Source organism: Homarus americanus, unplaced genomic scaffold (genome assembly GCF_018991925.1).
Source record: "Homarus americanus isolate GMGI-L3 unplaced genomic scaffold, GMGI_Hamer_2.0 scaffold38393, whole genome shotgun sequence".
NCBI classification, from domain to species: domain Eukaryota; kingdom Metazoa; phylum Arthropoda; class Malacostraca; order Decapoda; family Nephropidae; genus Homarus; species Homarus americanus.
The window spans coordinates 542,501-562,180 of NW_024719307.1; the positions used below are offsets into that span (position 1 = coordinate 542,501).

General features: G+C 44.9%; 1 protein-coding gene across 1 annotated transcript in view; it reads right to left on the reverse strand.

The window, feature by feature from the left end:
- LOC121859998 overlaps positions 1-19,575 on the reverse strand; it is a 20,385-nt gene extending 810 nt beyond the window's left edge. Inside the window, 14 exon segments of the mRNA XM_042357010.1 lie at positions 1,199-1,351; positions 3,681-3,855; positions 4,468-4,802; positions 4,959-5,172; positions 6,476-6,594; positions 6,597-6,698; positions 7,008-7,131; positions 8,103-8,366; positions 8,651-8,940; positions 10,029-10,811; positions 11,727-11,889; positions 17,722-17,931; positions 18,321-18,451; positions 19,340-19,575. Coding sequence (XP_042212944.1) covers positions 1,199-1,351; positions 3,681-3,855; positions 4,468-4,802; positions 4,959-5,172; positions 6,476-6,594; positions 6,597-6,698; positions 7,008-7,131; positions 8,103-8,366; positions 8,651-8,940; positions 10,029-10,811; positions 11,727-11,889; positions 17,722-17,931; positions 18,321-18,451; positions 19,340-19,421 — 3,145 coding nt within the window. The 5' untranslated portion in view covers positions 19,422-19,575.
- Between the last annotated feature and the right edge of the window lie 105 nt (positions 19,576-19,680).

Below are 19,680 nucleotides of genomic sequence, written 5' to 3' on the forward strand. Positions count from 1 at the left end.
CCAAAGTGTGATGAATGAACCATTAATGACAGTGTTAATGCTAAAAACGCAATAAACCCTTGTTATTCATGGGTATGCGATTTGCAGTTTCGACTATTCGCAGTAAGCAGATGGTGGCGAGCTTATGAGCTTCTCCCGCAGTGCAATAAGTCACTTCCATCTCAGAAACTTTTTTAGTTAATTAATTATGCCCAAAGGGCAGCAGACTTATCAGAACAAATTATGGCCATCACAATGTAAGATAATAAGATAATTATTATTTAGTTAGCAAGTTTTCCCAAATGGCAGCAAACTTGAAGATGCAGTACAATGTAATGGGACAGCAGGATAACCTCACCTAGCACCCACCAAAGTGCATGAAACCTGGTAAGTGTAAGGCTGTTTGTCAATATGGAGGCCAAGTACAGTTCAGTACCGGTATAAGATTTTAAATGCTTAATAAGCAGGTGAATGTAATATATACTGCATTTCATATATACAGTTAACCCTCACTTTACGCGGTTAATGTAACCCGGAGGGTCCCGCGTAAAGTGAGAAACGCGTAAAGTGAATAACAACATATGGGATTAATTGAAATGGAGTCCGGGCCGATCCCCAAACTCCACTTTTTGACGACACACAACTATGTTGTAGTAAAAATATTATCTTAACTTTATGATGGTATGCACACACAATTAATAATTAAGAGAAATATCAATAATATTAGGTTTTTTAACACTTACATTAGTAGAAAAAATGGCTGGGCACACGGGGATGGGCGGTTGGTTCCGAGGCAGAGGGCAGATTATTGGCCCTCACCTGTGTCACTTGTATCAATTGTATCACTATCCACCACAGAGGCTTGCAGGGCCTCTTTGTCAAACTCCCCAAAGTCCATATAAGTCCATATCCTCACCATAATTATCACTATCACTGACTTGGGCCGGCTGTGGTGGGTGGCGGGTGAAGAACTGGTAATGTTTTGATGACTGGGCGACCTTGTGCGCACCATGTTCGCGCAGCTTACACAACATGGCGGATGGCGGGAGGTTTGGATCCAAAAATGGCGCGGCTCGCCAGCCGCTCTCCGCGTAAAGGGGTACACGCACCGCGGAATGTGAGCATCCTGGGTTCCGGCAGGGCACCGCGTAAACGTGGAAACGCGGAATGCGGGACCGCGTAAAGTGAGGGTTAACTGTACTGTACTATAATAACTTACGTTTGATGTATTTCTGGTTGTTCTCCTCGCTGTACATCCTTCTACGGCGTTCTTCACATGATACATTTTCAGGGAAGTCACAGCTGTGCTTCTGGTCATTGAAATAAAGACCACCTGTACATTCATACTTCACAGGAACACCATCACCATCGCCTGCAAAATTAATTAATTTTTTAAGATATACAGTAAGTGTAATGTGATGGACAGACACTTGTTATTCCCTTTGATTAATATTATTATTGAACTGCACATATTTCTCATGCTAAGGGTGGATCCAGGGGATAGTCAAGGGAAGCTTGTCTCACCCTTCCATGATTTGAATGAGGAAATAACATACCATCATTGGTATAGTCACCTGTACTTATACCTGGTACAGTGGCAGGTGCACTTTGTGAGGTGTGGCAACTCTGGAATGCTAATCTAGCATCCTTTGTCTGGTTACTATTGTGAGGTTCCTCATGGCCATTCCAGGAGTTTTAATATGATGTAAATAAATGCAGAGATATGATGTAAACAAATGCAGAGTTGCTACATCTCACAAAACATATCAGCCACTTATACTGTACCTGGTATAAGTGCAGGCAACTGTACCCTCAGCCCAGGAAAAGTTACACATGCAGTATGTTAACCATACTAGTACTAGACTAAAGCCTTTCTGTGTGCTGTATTTTTTAAGTGTCCCACATTAAGTCACTGTACTTGTGTCCAATGCTTGGATTGGTTAGATAATTTTCAGGCTATGTGATTGACTAAATGTAATCATCCATACTTTCTTTCATTATCAAGAGATGTGTACACATATTTTGCAAGACACTGAGGATATTTGTATTTTTGATGAAAAGTTAAAAAGAATGTTTTGCACACAAATAAATATGAGACAAAAGCAAACAGCACAATGTTTCTTACCAAAGACTTTGGAACTGTCAGGGGGAAGGTGTGTGGGGGGGAGATTCTTCCCACTACAATTGAATGATATGGTATGTAACATACTTTGGGAGTTCACTTCAGTTACATTGTTATACACCCCATCTCCTTGATACATTTTCCCTTTCCAATCCCAAAATACTTCCAGCCCATGTTCCTCATGGTCAGAACCAGGGTTGTTTGGTGAGATTTCCAGTGTGGAAGAGGAACACAAAAAACTTAAAAAAGATGGAAAAAATCTTAAAATAATATGATGAAACCATATTCCTTCCCATTTATTTGTTGGTTCAGGCGAGCAACTGTCAGAAAGTATTACCCATTTCTTAAGTCAACACCTAAACTATAATAAAATCGTGTATTTCTACTGAAAAAATTAAGTTTATCAAACTAAAAAGATCTGGAACCTGGTTACAAGGCTCAACACCCTCTAACCCATCTTAACTTGTTCCATTACATTTTTTTTTAAATCAGCACATAAGACTACAATAAATCATCTGTTTCTACTAACAAACTGAGAAGACCCAATTACTAATTACTATTTGCACATTATTTAAATGTACTGTACAGAAAGGAAATATTACTTTTTCACTGGCTGAACTGGTCTGATCTGACTGATAAGTGCACATCCCACCGGCAAATTGAAACACCACTTGTTGTCTGCCTGACCCAGATGCTCCTGGCATAAGGACTCAACTAGAAAGAAGCCTCTCATGACTTTGTCCGCTGTCTTTGGTCAAATAGATTGATTATCAGATTATCAATTATTAATTACATCTTCAGCTTGGTACCTTTGTGGTCTCAATATTCAAAGGATGGAAGTGGTAATTTCTTGTTATATGCACAGATCACTGAAGATGAATCAGCTGACCATGCAAATATTACTGGATCACTGTTTAAATACGTCGTCTTCCCACCCGAAAAATGCGTGCTATAAATGCTGGTCCATTTAGATTCTGTCTGTGGAGCTACACTTATGTTCAAAATTTTCATTTTTTTTTCTTTTCGTATCAGTTAGTAAGTGATAGATACTTACTTTTAATATTTTATTTGGCTAACACCAGACGATTAAAGAAGTCTTTGTCGTTGAAACACGATTTCACACATAATTGGGTCACTAGCCCTAATTTAGCACTGCTTATTGTCAGTCAATTACATAATATCTGAACACCTAAGCTTGATGCCTCCAAACAGAAGTTACAGAAGTACAGTAAATGAAAATTGGGTTTCATAAGCCTGACAACCCATTGAGGGTACTGTGGACACAGAACAAAGTCTCGGTGTGTAGCAGTGAGAACAGTACTGAACTGTATTCACAAGGCTGTCACAGCTCATGGCATAAGATAATGTCCCAGTGGCTTCCACTGTACAGTAGGTACTTTTTAAAACATTAATTAAATGAAAAATGGGATTTATGTACTGTACATACAGTATACTGTATACTTATAAAAAATTTATATTAAAAATTACCCCAAAAATATAACAAAGATGAAGCAATATTACTGTAGAGTATACTGTATTCCTTCTCCTGGCCTATTGGATTAATTCTCGGTCAACTCACACTTGTAGTACTCTGTGCAGCTTTGAGCCGGGTAGAGACACTCGCAGGTGGGGTCACAGGTTGGAGGTTCCTCAGGCTGGCACTGAGGGTACTCCTCCTGCAGCACACACTGACTCAGCTGTGGGTTGAACACTAATCCCTCCGAACATGTGTGGAACTCTGCATTAGACCCAGGCTGTGGAGCAATTCAGCATGTTTATTATATTGTTGACCAAAAGTGCTGCTGACAAAAAATTCAATTACTAATTTCTAAAAGTTACTATAGATTAATTACGTATATTGAAGATACTGTACAGCTGTATTTAAAAATATGGTACAGTGTACAGTATGTATAACCTTCAAATTGGAAATAATATATAGTACTGTATAACATTTTATACCAATGATGTACAGTATGTGTTATGTACTGCACCATTACCTCTGGGTGTTACAGAATACAAGTAGTATCAGTATAAATGAGGTGCATACGACCAGAGTGGACAAAGCACCAGGAAAAAATGAAGACCTCTGGCGCTTTCTTCTCTGTGATCTCTTGCCCACCAGCCCTGCATGTAGTGACACATCGATAGATTTACTTAATAGCAAAATCTACCAAATTGCCACTTTTTTTCTGAGTAATCAGTTTCTTTTGGGATACATAGGCTGGTTTCCTATCCTTTTGTAAATAAATCTCGATATTAATCATACTGGCAATTTGTCCACTCTGGTCATACGTGCCTCAAATATAAGATAGAGTCAGCAAAAGGTAAAACAAAGTAAGAATATGAAAGAGAACATCAGTACTAACCTCACAATAGTAGTAAGCAGTACAGTCCTCGGGGTGGGGCCTGACGCAACACTCACAGTCACACACATCAGGTTTAGGGTTTGGTCTCTCTGTTGGGGCAATAGGCTCAGGCACAGAACACTCTGAGTCAGGGGTGGCAATACACCTAGCTTTACTTGGCCAATCACACACTCTGAGCAAGGGGTTGAAGTGGAGATGGAAAGGACAAGTCTTAACATAGGGTCTACCTTGAACACAGAAAACCCATTTCTTACAGTCTCTTGGGTGAGGGAAGAGGCCTTTCTCTTTTGGACACACCAAAGTGCATTCACCTCCATCATCACCTCCACCACCACCTCCATCTCCACCACCACCTCCATCTCCACCACCACCTCCATCTCCACCACCACCTCCACCACCACCTCCATCTCCACCACCTCCACCACCACCTCCACCATCACCACCACCACCTCCATCACCACCATCTCCTCCACCACCACCATCTCCTCCACCACCACCTCCACATGGTTTACCATCGTGAGTTAGGTAGCTACCAGTAACACAAGGTGATGTTCCTTCATGGTTGCAGGTAAGTATCTTCTGATCCCATACAGTTCCTGGTGCACAGGGCATCTCTTGTGGTCCATAAGGGGCACACTGGATGAACTTGCGACAGTCACTAGGATGAGGGAGGTAAGTGCCCAGAGAACAGTCAATGACGAGCCACAATGTCACCACCACCCACCACCACCACCACCACCACCTCCTCCTCCTCCTCCTCCTCCTCCTCCACCACCACCACACCACCACCACCACCTCCTCCATCTCCACCACCACCTCCATCACCACCACCACCTCCATCACCACCTCCATCTCCACCACCACCATCTCCACCACCACCTCCATCTCCACCACCACCACCATCTCCACCACCACCTCCATCACCTCCTCCACCACATCCCCACTCCACCACCACCCCACCACCACCACCCATCCCACCACCACCACCACCACACCACATCCCACCACCACCACCATCCCACCACCCACCACCACCACCACCTCCACCACCACCTCCATCCCATCACCACCACCACCTCCATCACCACCACCACCACCTCCATCTCCACCACCACCACCATCACCACCACCACCTCCATCTCCACCACCACCTCCATCCCCACCCACCATCACCACCACCACCTCCATCACCACCATCTCCACCACCACCCATCTCTCCACCACCACCATCTCCACCACCACCTCCATCTCCACCACCTCCACCACCACCACCTCCACATGGTTTACCATCATGAGTTAGGTAGCTACCAGCAACACAAGGTGATGTTCCTTCATGGTTGCAGGTAAGCATCTTCTGATCCCATACAGTTCCTGGTGCACAGGGCATCTCTTGTGGTCCATAAGGACACTGATGAACTTGACAGTCACTAGGGGTGCCCCAGAGAACAGCCAATGACGAGCCAATGTCACCACCACCACCACCCACCACCACCACCTCCTCCTCCTCCTCCTCCTCCTCCACCTCCACCACCACCACCACCCACCACCACCTCCATCTCCACCACCACCACCACCACCACCACCACCTCCATCACCACCACTCCACCACCATCTCCACCACCACCTCCATCTCCACCACCACCACCCATCCCACCACCACCTCCATCACCTCCTCCACCCACACCTCCTCCACCCCATCACCACACCACCTCCATCACCACCACCACCACCTCCATCTCCACACCACCACCATCACCACCACACCACCACCACATCTCCACCACCACCACCATCTCCACCACACCACCGCCATCTCCCTCCACCACCTCCACCCACCACCTCCATCTCCACCTCCATCTCCACCACCATCACCACCACCTCACCACCATCTCCACCACCACCTCCACTCACCACCACCTCCATCACCACCACCTCCTCCACCACCACCATCTACCACCACCTCCATCTCCACCACCTCCATCACCACCACCACCTCCACATGGTTTACCACACGGTGTAGGTAGCTACCAGTAACACAAGGTGATGTTCCTTCATGGTTGCAGGTAAGTATCTTCTGATCCCATACAGTTCCTGGTGCACAGGGCATCTCTTGTGGTCCATAAGGGCACACTGGATGAACTTGCGACAGTCACTAGGATGGGGAGGAAGTGCCAGAGAACAGTCAATGACGCAGCCAATGTCACCACCACCACCTCCTCCTCCTCCTCCTCCTCCACCACCACCACCATCTCACCACCACCCCCATCACCACCCCACCCACCCATCCCACCACCACCCATCCCACCACCACCCACCACCACCACCATCACCACCCCATCACCACCACCACCCATCTCCACCACCACCCACCCACTCCACACCACCTCCATCACCACCACCACCTCCATCTCCACCACCTCCACCATCACCACCACCACCTCCACTCCACCACCATCTCCACCCACACCATCTCCACCACCACCATCTCCACACCACCTCCATCTCCACCACCTCCATCACCACCCACCACCATCTCCCACCACCACCACCTCCACATGGTTTACCATCATGAGTTAGGTAGCTACCAGTAACACAAGGTGATGTTCCTTCATGGTTGCAGGTAAGTATCTTCTGATCCCATACAGTTCCTGGTAATAGGCATCTCTGGTCCATAAGGCACACTGGATGAACTTCAGACAGTCACTAGATGAGGGAGGTAAGTGCCCAGAGAACAGTCAATGACGCAGCCAATGTCACCACCACCACCACCTCCTCCACCCCACCACCATCTCCACCACCACCTCCATCACCACCACCACCTCCACCACCACCCATCCCACCACCACCTCCACCTCCACCACCACCACCACCATCACCCCATCTCCACCACCACCCCATCTCCACCACCTCCACCATCACCACCACCACCCATCACCACCACCACTCCATCACCACCATCTCCTCCACCACCACCATCTCCTCCACACCATCTCCACCACCACCTCCACATGGTTTACCATCAGAGTTAGGTAGCTACCAGTAACACAAGGTGATGTTCCTTCATGGTTGCAGGTAAGTATCTTCTGATCCCATAGTCCTGGGCACAGGGCATCTCTTGTGGTCCATAAGGGCACACTGGATGAACTTGCGACAGTCACTAGGATGAGGGAGGTAAGGCCCAGAGAACAGTCAATGACGAGCCAATGTCACCACCACCTCCTCCTCCATCTCCACCACCACCCATCTCCACACTCCACCATCACCATCCATCCCACCATCTCCACCACCACCACCATCTCCACCACCACCTCCATCTCCACCACCACCTCCATCCCACCACCACCTCCATCTCCACCACCACCACCACCACCTCCATCTCCACCACACCACCTCCATCTCCACCACCACCTCCATCACCCCACCATCCCACCACCTCCAATCTCCTCCATCCCCAGTACATGCACCACAACTCTACACCACCAACTTCCAAGCATCACCAGTGGCTTACACACACAGTCATTGTTGCTGGCCCAGAAGATACAGTCATACTCTTCATCTTCACATTTCCCTCCACCACCTCCATCTCCTCCACCACCACCTCCATCTCCTCCACCACCACCTCCATCTCCACCACCTCCACCATCACCACCACCACCTCCATCTCCACCACCTCCACCACCACCTCCACATGGTTTACCATCATGAGTTAGGTAGCTACCAGTAACACAAGGTGATGTTCCTTCATGGTTGCAGGTAAGTATCTTCTGATCCCATACAGTTCCTGGTGCACAGGGCATCTCTTGTGGTCCATAAGGGGCACACTGGATGAACTTGCGACAGTCACTAGGATGAGGGAGGTAAGTGCCCAGAAAATTGATCCAATGACGCAGCCGTCCAATCTCGTCACCCACCACCACCACCACCACCACCACCACCACCACCACCACCATCTCCACCACCACCTCCATCACCACCATCTCCCACCACCACCTCCATCTCCACCACCACCACCTCCACCACCACCACCACCATCACCACCACCACCTCCCATCCCACCACCACCACCTCCACCACCACCTCCATCTCCACCCACCACCTCCATCACCCACCTCCATCTCACCTCACCATCACCACCACCACCTCCATCACCACCACCACCTCCATCACCACCATCTCCTCCACCACCACCATCTCCACCACCACCTCCATCTCCACCACCTCCACCACCATCTCCTCCACCACCACCTCCACATGGTTTACCATCATGAGTTAGGTAGCTACCAGTAACACAAGGTGATGTTCCTTCATGGTTGCAGGTAAGTATCTTCTGATCCCATACAGTTCCTGGTGCACAGGGCATCTCTTGTGGTCCATAAGGGGCACACTGGATGAACTTGCGACAGTCACTAGGATGAGGGAGGTAAGTGCCCAGAGAACAGTCAATGACGCAGCCGTCAATGTCACCACCACCACCTCCTCCTCCTCCTCCTCCTCCTCCACCATCTCCCACCACCACCACCACCACCACCTCCATCTCACCATCACCCACCACACCACCTCCATCACCACCATCTCCTCCACCACCACCTCCACATGGTTTCATCTTAAGGTTAGATAGCTACAGTAACACAAGGTGATGTTCCTTCATGAGTTGCAGGTGAGTATCTTCTGATCCTTACAGTTCCTGGTGCACAGGGGCATCTCTTGTGGTCCATAAAGGGCACACTGGATAGACTTGCGACAGTCACTAGGATGAGGAGAGTAAGTGCCCAGAGAACAGTCAATGGCGCGGCCGTCCAATGTCACCACCACCTCCTCCACCATCATCACCACCACCACCACCATCTCCTACCACCACCACCACCACCTCCTCCACCACCACCACCACCACCACCTCCCACCCACCTCACACCACCACCTCCCATCCCACCACCACCACCTCCATCTCACCACCACCTCCTCCATCTCCACCACCTCCCACCATCACCACCACCACCTCCATCACCACCATCTCCTCCTGTCTCCTCCACCACCACCTCCATCTCCACCCACCTCCACCACCACCACCACCTCCACATGGTTTTACCATCGTGAGTTAGGTAGCTACCAATGGCACAAAGGTGATGTTCCTTCATAGTTGCAGAGTAAGTATCTTCTGATCCCCATACAGTTCTGGTGCAGGCATCTCTTGTGGTCCCATAAGGGGCACACTGGATGAACTTGCGACAGTCACTAGGATAGGGAGGTAGAGATGCCCAGAAGGAACAGTCAATGGCGCAGCCGTCAATGTCACCACCACCACCACCTCCTCCCTCCTCCTCTCCCTCCTCCTCCACCACCACCACCTGTCTCCACCACCACCTCACACATCCCCACCACCACCTCCATCTCCACCACCACCTCCACACCTCCACCACTACCACCATCACCACCACCCCTCCATCTCCACCACCACCTCCCATCTCCACCACCACCACCATCTCCTCCACCACCACCACCTCCACCACCACCTCCATCTCCACCACCACCTCCATCACCACCACCACCTCCATCTCCACCACCTCCACCATCACCACCACCACCTCCACATGGTTTACCATCATGAGTTAGGTAGCTACCAGTAACACAAGGTGATGTTCCTTCATGGATGCAGGTAAGTATCTTCTGATTCCATACAGTTCCTGGTGCACAGGGCATCTCTTGTGGTCCATAAGGGGCACACTGGATGAACTTGCGACAGTCACTAGGATGAGGGAGGTAAGTGCCCAGAGAACAGTCAATGACGCAGCCGTCAATGTCACCACCACCACCTCCTCCCCCACTATCAGTCCCTCCTGATTCATTACTGCTGCTTCCAGACTCTGAACTTTCTTTGCTGTTACATTTATTACAGTCAGATTCACTACTGCTAGATTCCCTACTGTCGGATTCCATACTGCTAGATTCCCTACTGTCAGATTCTCTACTGCTAGATTCACTACTGCTAGACTCATTAGTTTCCGAGTCACTACTGCCAGATTCCTTCCTGTGGTGATGTGACTCTTCACTGTGTTTCTTCCTCTTCTCTACAGTCCTGCTCTCTTTACAGTTTCCACAGGACTTGTGACAGTTTTTGAGAACAAAGGTTTGCCAATCACAGTTGTCTTCGTGACACATACAACCGCCTTCCTTGACAAAGGTGCCACAGTCCCTGCGACGGTCAATGCAGCTGGTCTCTGTGAAGAAGCCTTCGTCCCAGGCCCCTGTGCTGCAATCGACGTTAATGGCCAAGTCGCATTGTGATGTGTCTTGATTGAACAAGAGGCCACTGCTGCAGTAGTGTTTGACAGCTTTACCTTGTTCACCTGTAAGACAGTGGCTAAGTAATTGCCATAATGATGATTGAAATTCTAACTGGACCTTTAAAATTACCTAATTTTATGAACTAGAAGAACAACAGGGTGTCACATAGCATGCTTATAATGCCCTTCTTGGCAAAAGACTTCATGATCAAATTGCTGAGACTGGGCAAATTATATAAAAGTTAAGTTTTCTAATTCTCTCCCTCAATAGTTACCACAGATCATCAGAATGAATAATCAACTGATGTGTCCAGAAGACAATTAAAAAGAGTTGAGGATTTATAACAAGTCTGGCATGTCCGAATTCATCGTAAATGATGATTTTTAAATTGATATATGTTAGCATTTTAGAAGCAGTTCATGCTGTAGTTGTGTTGAATTTCCTATTTTCATTGCAGAATCATAAAGTGAAAACGAATACATTATGTTCCTCCTTAGTAAAGTCTTTTAATATTATTACTATGCACCAGTCTTTATTGTTCTTGGTATTATCTGTCAAATAATAAAAAATAATGCAACATAGTTATTTTTTGGATGTGGTTGAAAAGGGAATTTAGAAAATGTCCATTTACTAGGGCCGAGGTCATAGAATGTACAGTCCTATGATGCAAGGTCACATATACCTTAGTCTATTCAATGTGTCTTTGTGTCCTACTGATTAGAACACAAAAATTTAATTTTTTTTTCTGCAATAAAAGCAACAAACAAAGATTTTGATGAATTGCTCCTGATATTGGAGTTGATTATCTTGTAGGAAAAAGTGAATATATGGAAAATTATTTTATTGGTACAAGCATTTTGAAACATGTCTGGGTGTAATATATCCACTTGTCGGTTTAGGAACAGATTTAATGGATATAAATGGGTAAATTCAACCAAATGGTTGGGAGAGTGAGGAAAATATAGGTGTTTACTTACACTGCCAGAAGGTGGAACACTTGTCCAGTGCGGGGTAGCGACAGTCGTTGCAGGAACATGAGGGCGCCTGAATGCACTTGGCACTCTCCTGGCGATCGCACTGCTCAACACGGGCATTGTAAACCAGTCCTCCAGGACACTGTGAGAGGTGTTCCACCCCATCCTGCACCATAAACATACTGGTTTATTGATACTGTACTTGCTAACTAATATAGCCATTAACTAACAATGAATTAGGATACCAATAAGATAACATTACGAGGTTATACAAGCCGTTTAACTGTTGTGAGGATGAGGACCTTTAAATTATTATAATTATTATTTATTATTATATTTTCGCCCCCCAGGCCCTGATGTGGGTCATTACCTGTGCCCGGGTGGGCTACTCCCCGTGTAAAAAAAAAAAAAAAATATAGATAAGGAATTAATGAATTTATCAATAAACATACTAATAAACTAATTGAAAAGAATAGTAAAAAAAAAATAGATCTTAAGTGTGATGCCAGCAGGAACAGAAGCAGCAGCAGCCACCCACCAAACTACCCAGATCCCTGCTGGACCTGCTCCCGTGGGCAACAGCGGCTGCAAGGGAGCTTGTGTTCGGCCTGCACCAGAGCTGGGACGAAGCCACTTTTTACTTTACAGTACTTTACTTTTACCTTTATCCTCTTCGCCACTGATCGGCTCAGCAGCCGCTTGGGCGGTCGGTCATATCTCTGTTATACAGTGGCAAGTACTGGGCATGCACTGGCTCCTGAATGTATCTGTACCTGCTCCAGTGTTGGTCAAGTCTGGTCTTGAAAGCCCTCACACTGGGTGACTTAGAAAATTGTAGTGATATACAGTACAGGTATACTGTAGTTGTAATATGACCTTATGCCATCAAAAATGGATAACAATAGGTTTTTTAACAGTAAAAATATTTGATGAATACATTAGCGGAGAACATCACACGGTGCACAGTAATGTCTCCTGTATGGCGACCTGTGGCGTAATGGTCAGCATGTTCGCCTCGCAAGCGAGTGAACCCGGGTTCAATCCCCGGGCAGGGTGAAACTATGGGCAAGTTTTTTACTCCATTTGCCTCTGTATACCCAGCAGCAATTGGGGACCTGGATGTTAATCGATTTGCGGATTGTGTTCCAGGGTAATGGTTAGCCAGTGCAGTTGGTGAGTTGTCCGGTCTTCTCGGACTGTTCCTTGACACTGGGTCATGCAACTCTTTAACTTAGGGTGTGGTTGTTGTGTTGGCGACAGCTTCTACGCCTTAAGCAAATTCACACCTGGGTGGCCCTAGGGCTGGCCATCCTCGGTTTCAAGGGACACTCATTAATATTATTTTTATTATTAAAATGTCTCCTGTAGCTGAAATAAGCAGTGTGTGGGTAGTTCAGCTGAGTGTAATACTGTACAGTATTGTGGTAATTAACTGTTCCTATAGCCAAATAGCTCTCTAGCCTGGAAATTTTTCGGTTCACTATGCAAAAATAAAAATATAGTTTCCCTGGAAACTGGAAGAAGTCTGATATTTGGCTGCTCGTTGCATTATCTGGAGGTGACCCAGAGAGAATGCAGGCTGAGCAAGGTTATTTATGATGTGGAACAATGAGACAGTCACATTGCCCATCAAAAGCCGATGGGTAAAGAACAAGGCAGAAATACCTCCACAGACGCGACGTAACATGATGCCTGAACATCTGGGACAAAGCCAAACAGTAATCCCTACAAAACCTAACAGATAGCCAGTTATCCTAAAATCACATCATCTCGCTCTAAGAAAGCGCTCGGGTGACCAGATACTCGAGATGGATGTTGGGTCGACGTAATCAGAACATACTCACACTTTTGACTGGATAAATTTGATGGTGTGAATAAGGAGATATGGTGAATAAGTAGTTGTGGTGAATAAATAGTGGTGAATAAATAGTTGTGAATACATAGTTGTGGTGAATAAATAGGTGTGGTGAATAAATAGCTGTGGTGAATAAGTAGTTGTGGTGAATAAGTACGTGTGGTGAATAAGTACGTGTGGTGAATAAGTACGTGTGGTGAATAAGTACGTGTGGTGAATAAATACGTGTGGTGAATAAGTACGTGTGGTGAATAAGTACGTGTGGTGAATAAGTACGTGTGGTGAATAAGTACGAGTGGTGAATAAGTACGTGTGGTGAATAAGTACGTGTGGTGAATAAGTACGTGTGGTGAATAAGTACGTGTGATGAATAAATAGGTGTGGTGAATAAATAGGTGTGGTGAATAAATAGGTGTGGTGAATAAGTACGTGTGGTGAATAAGTACGTGTGGTGAATAAGTACGTGTGGTGAATAAATAGGTGTGGTGAATAAATAGATATGGTGAATAAGTGAAAGTGGGTTCCATAGACCTGATGGCCTGTTAGGGGTTAATGCGGAGTCATTGTTATAGTTTAAGCATTTTTCTGAACACAAAAGAGGAAATGTGACCTGCACTGCACTCTACCACCTTTACTTCCCTAACTGTAAAGTAAGGTATCCATTCACAGCTGCGTGTATAGGGGTGCCCCGGGAACAAACGAGTTACTCTTCGGACTGGAGGCGAACACTGTATCCATTGTGCCACTTTACACTTGATGAAAGAGTAGCTTTAATAAATAAGTGAGAACAGTTGTCTAGGTTCGAGTGCCGTAAAGCAGCAGCTTCACATTGTACTGGGTGAACAAGTGGGTTGTACTGTATGATTAGTAATAAAAAGTGTTTCTCATGACTCATGAGGTTGCAACACCACCAATTGTGTGTTTCTTTGCCAGGGTAGTAAAGATAAACACTCTGCCCTCCTTTGTCCATTAGCTGATATCCTCATTAAAAAAAATAGGGTATTATTTTACTTTTGGACAACACGGGAATCTTAGGAATTTTATATTTGCAATCAATGGTTTAGACAAGACACTTTTACACTTTTCTTCTATGATGTTTCTTCCGCAAATGACTTTTATATGCTGGGGGTCCATGGAGACCGGAGCCCTCCAGTTTGGAGGTTTGGTTAGATAATTTTTATGTGATTTGCAAGGGAAACGGCACAGAAGAAATGTGTCTTGGAATTGTCTAAACTATTGATTGCAAAGATAAAATTCCTAAGATTCCCGTGGTGTCCGAAAGCAAAACTTTGACCAAAATAGATACTGTACATAAAAGTGAGGACTGGGATGTATCGGACTTTTAATATACGGGGGGCTCCCGAGTTGCGAACGGGTTTCATTCCTGAGGATGTTCATAAGTCGGAACAGATGCTATATGCATACTGTACTTAGAAAACAATGTTTAAAATCCCACTATATCATAGCCTAAGTGTTTATATACATCTAAAATCACTTAATTTAAGACAACAGAAGAAATAGAATGACAAAATACAGTAAATGAAAGTAAAAAATAAGTCATCAAGTAAATAAAATACTGCAAATTTACAGTTTAACCCCGTTCGTAAGTCAGGGACCTCCTGTATTCAGTTGTTCGTCTTCTTTGATACTTGATAAACCAAAGGTGAATGAACAATGGTCATGGTGATAAGAGGTTGATGAAGCGGTTTATCAAGCTGGGGAATAATCCAGCGAGATGTGGAGCTCTGACAGGAGCTGATAACATGTAAACTCCGGCCACAGGTGATGCTATCAATAAAGCAATAAATCTAGCGTGAAAAAATTTAAGAGTTACAAAATAAGAACATCACTGAGATAACTTATGGTGGAGTAAGACCAGTAGAGCACCATTACTCTTTGTCTGCGAAGTAGAATACAGTAACTATTTTTGAAGCTGTCACACAAACAGATCCTGACATAAACGTCAGGGTGACAACATAATATATTCTTCCAGCAGAGCTAATATATCACACTCCATTAATTAAGTGGCAATATTTACATATTACACGAATTCCATTTCAAAATAATTTACTGGCCTAGAAAAAGTTAAATAGAAGTTTGAAAAGCTTGGCAAAGTACTGTAGTTGGTGGTACAGCTATAAAGCGCATTTGTGTCATGGGTTCAGTCCCTGATCTGGGACAGATGTGACAAAGTTGTTATTGTGTGTGACACGACCAAACAACGCAAGTTTTCTCCAGTTATTCCTGTACTAACAATGGACAATACATTTCATGACAAAGTAACAAAGAAAAGACCAACTGCCTGAGCAGCTAGTAAGCTGATAAGTGGTGTTATGATAAATAGTAAAATATTACTACAACTGTCAGGTTGTCGGTGAGAGTACAACCTCCTCTCTGATGAGTAACGCTTGGTAGAGGCAAGGATTCTACTACTATAGAAGGATAGCCCACTTAATGTTAAATTTTTTTATCATCCACGACGGTGGCGATGCCAAGCGGCTGGGGAGTAGCAAACACATTATAATACCACTGCGCCTTACATGATATTGTGCGATAACATCAGATTATTAAATAAAAACAATTTATATATACAGTACAGTAGTTCAACTTTACATATCTAGGGAGTTTCTCAAAGCAGCACATTGATAGCTACACAGTACTGGGGGCTCCATTTCAGCAACTATAAAGAAATGCACAAAACAAAATACAGTACTGTACAGTACAGTAAAATTGCATTTCACCGAATTTTTTGTCTTCCTCCTTTTATTCCTTGTCTGGTAATTATTTAGTTTACTCTCCAGCCGCTTGGTGACGCCACTTTGGGCGGTGAACGCATTCGCCCATTGAAGTGGGCTATCCTACAATATTAGAACCATTGGTCGAGGCTAGCTTTCATGACGGCATCCTGGGATCTTGACATCACATAAAGAATTTTTGTCTGCTTTGATAATACTGGTGATAATGCGGACACATTTATAAGGAGATACACGGAGTTTATCTTATCTTGAAATGTAACTTTTATCGATTTTTAATTAAAATGTTTCTCACCTTTGTTCTGGACCTTTGTTTTCCAAGACCAAAGCCCTTAGAAGTCGACACCAAGACCAATGTCTATTTTAGCATTTATTTATATCCCTGGTACATAAGCCAAGTTTTTAGTGTACATATTTTTTTTAGAACAAATATTTTGTGTTGTCTCAAGATTAGTCACCCCGGCTCACACTACCTACCTGGTGTAAATTAATATAACCCTTTTCTTTTCTATTTTAAATGTCTTTCTATTCTTATTCTTTCGCCCCCTCGGCCCCGTTGTGGGTCATTCGACCTGTGCCCGAGTGGGATAATTCCCTTAAAAAAAAAAAGAAAATATGGGGGGTGGGACGAAGCTGTGTAGAGGGGGTAGGTAACCTTAACCACCTGCCGCTTTCCATCCATGGGAGAGAAGTTTTAGAGGGAAGTGGTAGCTTGAAATTTAAACTATACAGATATAAGCAAGTCTTGATGTATGATTAGCGACAGCGGTAAAATTATGTTATATCACTGACCACTTAAATGTTCTCTACACAGCACTGGGCACCACATTCAGGGTCATCCTGAGTTCTGATCTATGAAGGGTTACTTGTATCACACAAATGGGGCAGATAAACAAGCTGCATTGGCACTAATCCAATTAACGGAGAACAAACTGGGTAGATGGTTCAGTTTAAGGTTAGCCTGCTAAATGGGGAAACGTTCTGCTGCCATTGCTTAGATGAACAAAGGAGACATTTTACAGTATAGGGCTGAACCTAAACAGCCCCACTCTACAAAAAACCTCTTGGGTCTTACTTATGGTGAAACCTTGGTTGACATGCATCACTTATTAAGTCTTAAGTGTTAGCGTTACTGTACTTTTTAGAGCAATAGTGCACCTAGAAACTTATTTGCCAAGTAGCTCATGTGGATGTGTGCCATTGTTACCATGTATATATAAAATGTTCTAATTAGACAAACAATAAAGAGTTTAACAAGAATAAAGCAACAAATATACGTATTTTATCTGCACGTGCACGTGTGTGTGTGTGTGTGTGTGTGTGTGTGTGTGAGAGAGAGAGAGAGCAGGTTGCCAAAGAAGCACGTTCTTGAGACATTAGGGCGACTTACAGCATCACAATGATAGTAGGTGTCGCAGCGGTATGGATGAGGTTTAGTACATGTCCCTCCACAGTCGCATGTCACCAACCCATCTGTCGGACCATCCGCCACGAACGGCACCTGTAACTCACACGACCGCTGGAACGGGACACAGTGTGCGTCCTTGGGCAGGTCACAGGAGCCCCGAGCTGCATTATAATGTAGATTCGAGGGACATCTCTGGGAAAATAATGACAGAGTTTTGATCAGCAGAGGACAAAAGAAGATATCTTTTAGTTACTGACATTATGCCGTTTATTACATCACTCAACTTTATTACTACTGTACTTGTTTGATATTTATCAAAATTCAAAGAGAGGAATTCATTTTGGCATTAAAAGTTTTCCTAATCACATAAATACAACAATAATTCGATAACTTGTTACTAGTAAATAGACTAAGGACTACCAAATAGTTCTGTGCTCTTGGTCTGTTATGTTCTTAATACAATTTTACTTTCCTATGAAACATCACATTTGTCTCATTCTCTCATCGTTCATTCTGTGTTTCTCTTCCTATCATTTTCCCTGGGCTCTCCTCCACTTTGACATGGGGTAGCCACTACCCACCTTGACAAAGGGCACACCGTCGATACAATGAACGTATTGGGTACAGTAGGTCGGGTGGGCGTACAGGGCGTCAGGCACCCCGCATGTCAGACTGTGGCAAACACGGCTGGAGAGTACCTTCAGCGGTGTTCCTGTGAAGGCAACCACATAACCACAAATTAGAACACAAGCTTTTGTATAATGCTAGGAAGTTTAGAAAAATAATGCAGAATTACCTTAGTCGCTAAACTAATAATAGTATTTATTCTAATTTGTGCCATCACGGCTCTCCTTTGCAGGTTGTTCCAGAGTTCACAATTCTCACTACGAAAAACTTTGCCCTGACAGTTGTGGCTTCTTCAACTTTGAATTATGACCCCTTATGGGGTGGGCGTCTGCCAACTCCAAGTATGAACACATGCCCGAGTAGTGCCCTCTAAGATGTTTATAAATTTCAATTAGGTCACCCCTTGCCTGTCTAGAAGATAGGCTGTTGCAGGCACTCTAATCTCTCTGGATAACTGAGGTGCTGTAGTGCATCACCAATCTGGTGGCCCTCCATTGAACATTTTCAATCAAACTCTCAGTCTCTAGCATATTTCGGGGACCAGGCGGGGAAGCAATCACTTTTGAAAAGCATTACGAGGGATGGGCCGTCTAGATATCTGAACGACTTTCTGATTCTCACAATGGCCTGAGAACTTCAGTTCATTGTCAACATACACACCCGGGTCCTTTTCGCATTCGGTCTCTATTAATGTTGTTTCTTTATCCCGTTGGGGCATGTGATACGCCTCCTTACTGTTGGTCCGACCTAGGTGCATCCTCTTACTCTTTATGATATTGAATCTCAACAACCATTTCTTCAACCACTCTTGAAGCCGAGTGAGATCTGGCTTCCATTTCTTGTTAAAGCGGTAAATTAAAAGAAATAGAATATCTAAGATAAACATACTATCTTGCAAAGAATTGTTTTTTGTATATTTCATTAGTAATTTTTTTTCAAATTTCTTCATCGGAGATCAAACAGGACAACTTACTAGCCAGCACCCCCTGAGGAAGGGAGGCCACTCCTAATAATAAGAGTGGCAGAAGGTGGAGGACTCGGGTCGAGCCCTCCATGGTGTGTTTTCCTGCCGGTGTCTTTCCCCAAGATATTTCAGCTTGCAGTTTCTCTTTTTTTCACCAGATGGAAAAAATAACCTCCAGATTCTGTTTCTTCTGGGACTCTAAGAACCCAAGAAACAGACGTGGAAGTGTAGTTCACCGTGCCGTGGAATCCTTCGAATGTCGCACCCATTAAGATGCCCCGCCTGATATACTGTACCGTCCATGCCCTGCCCTTCCCCTATCAGCCCCTCCCCTTCCCCCTTGTCTTATC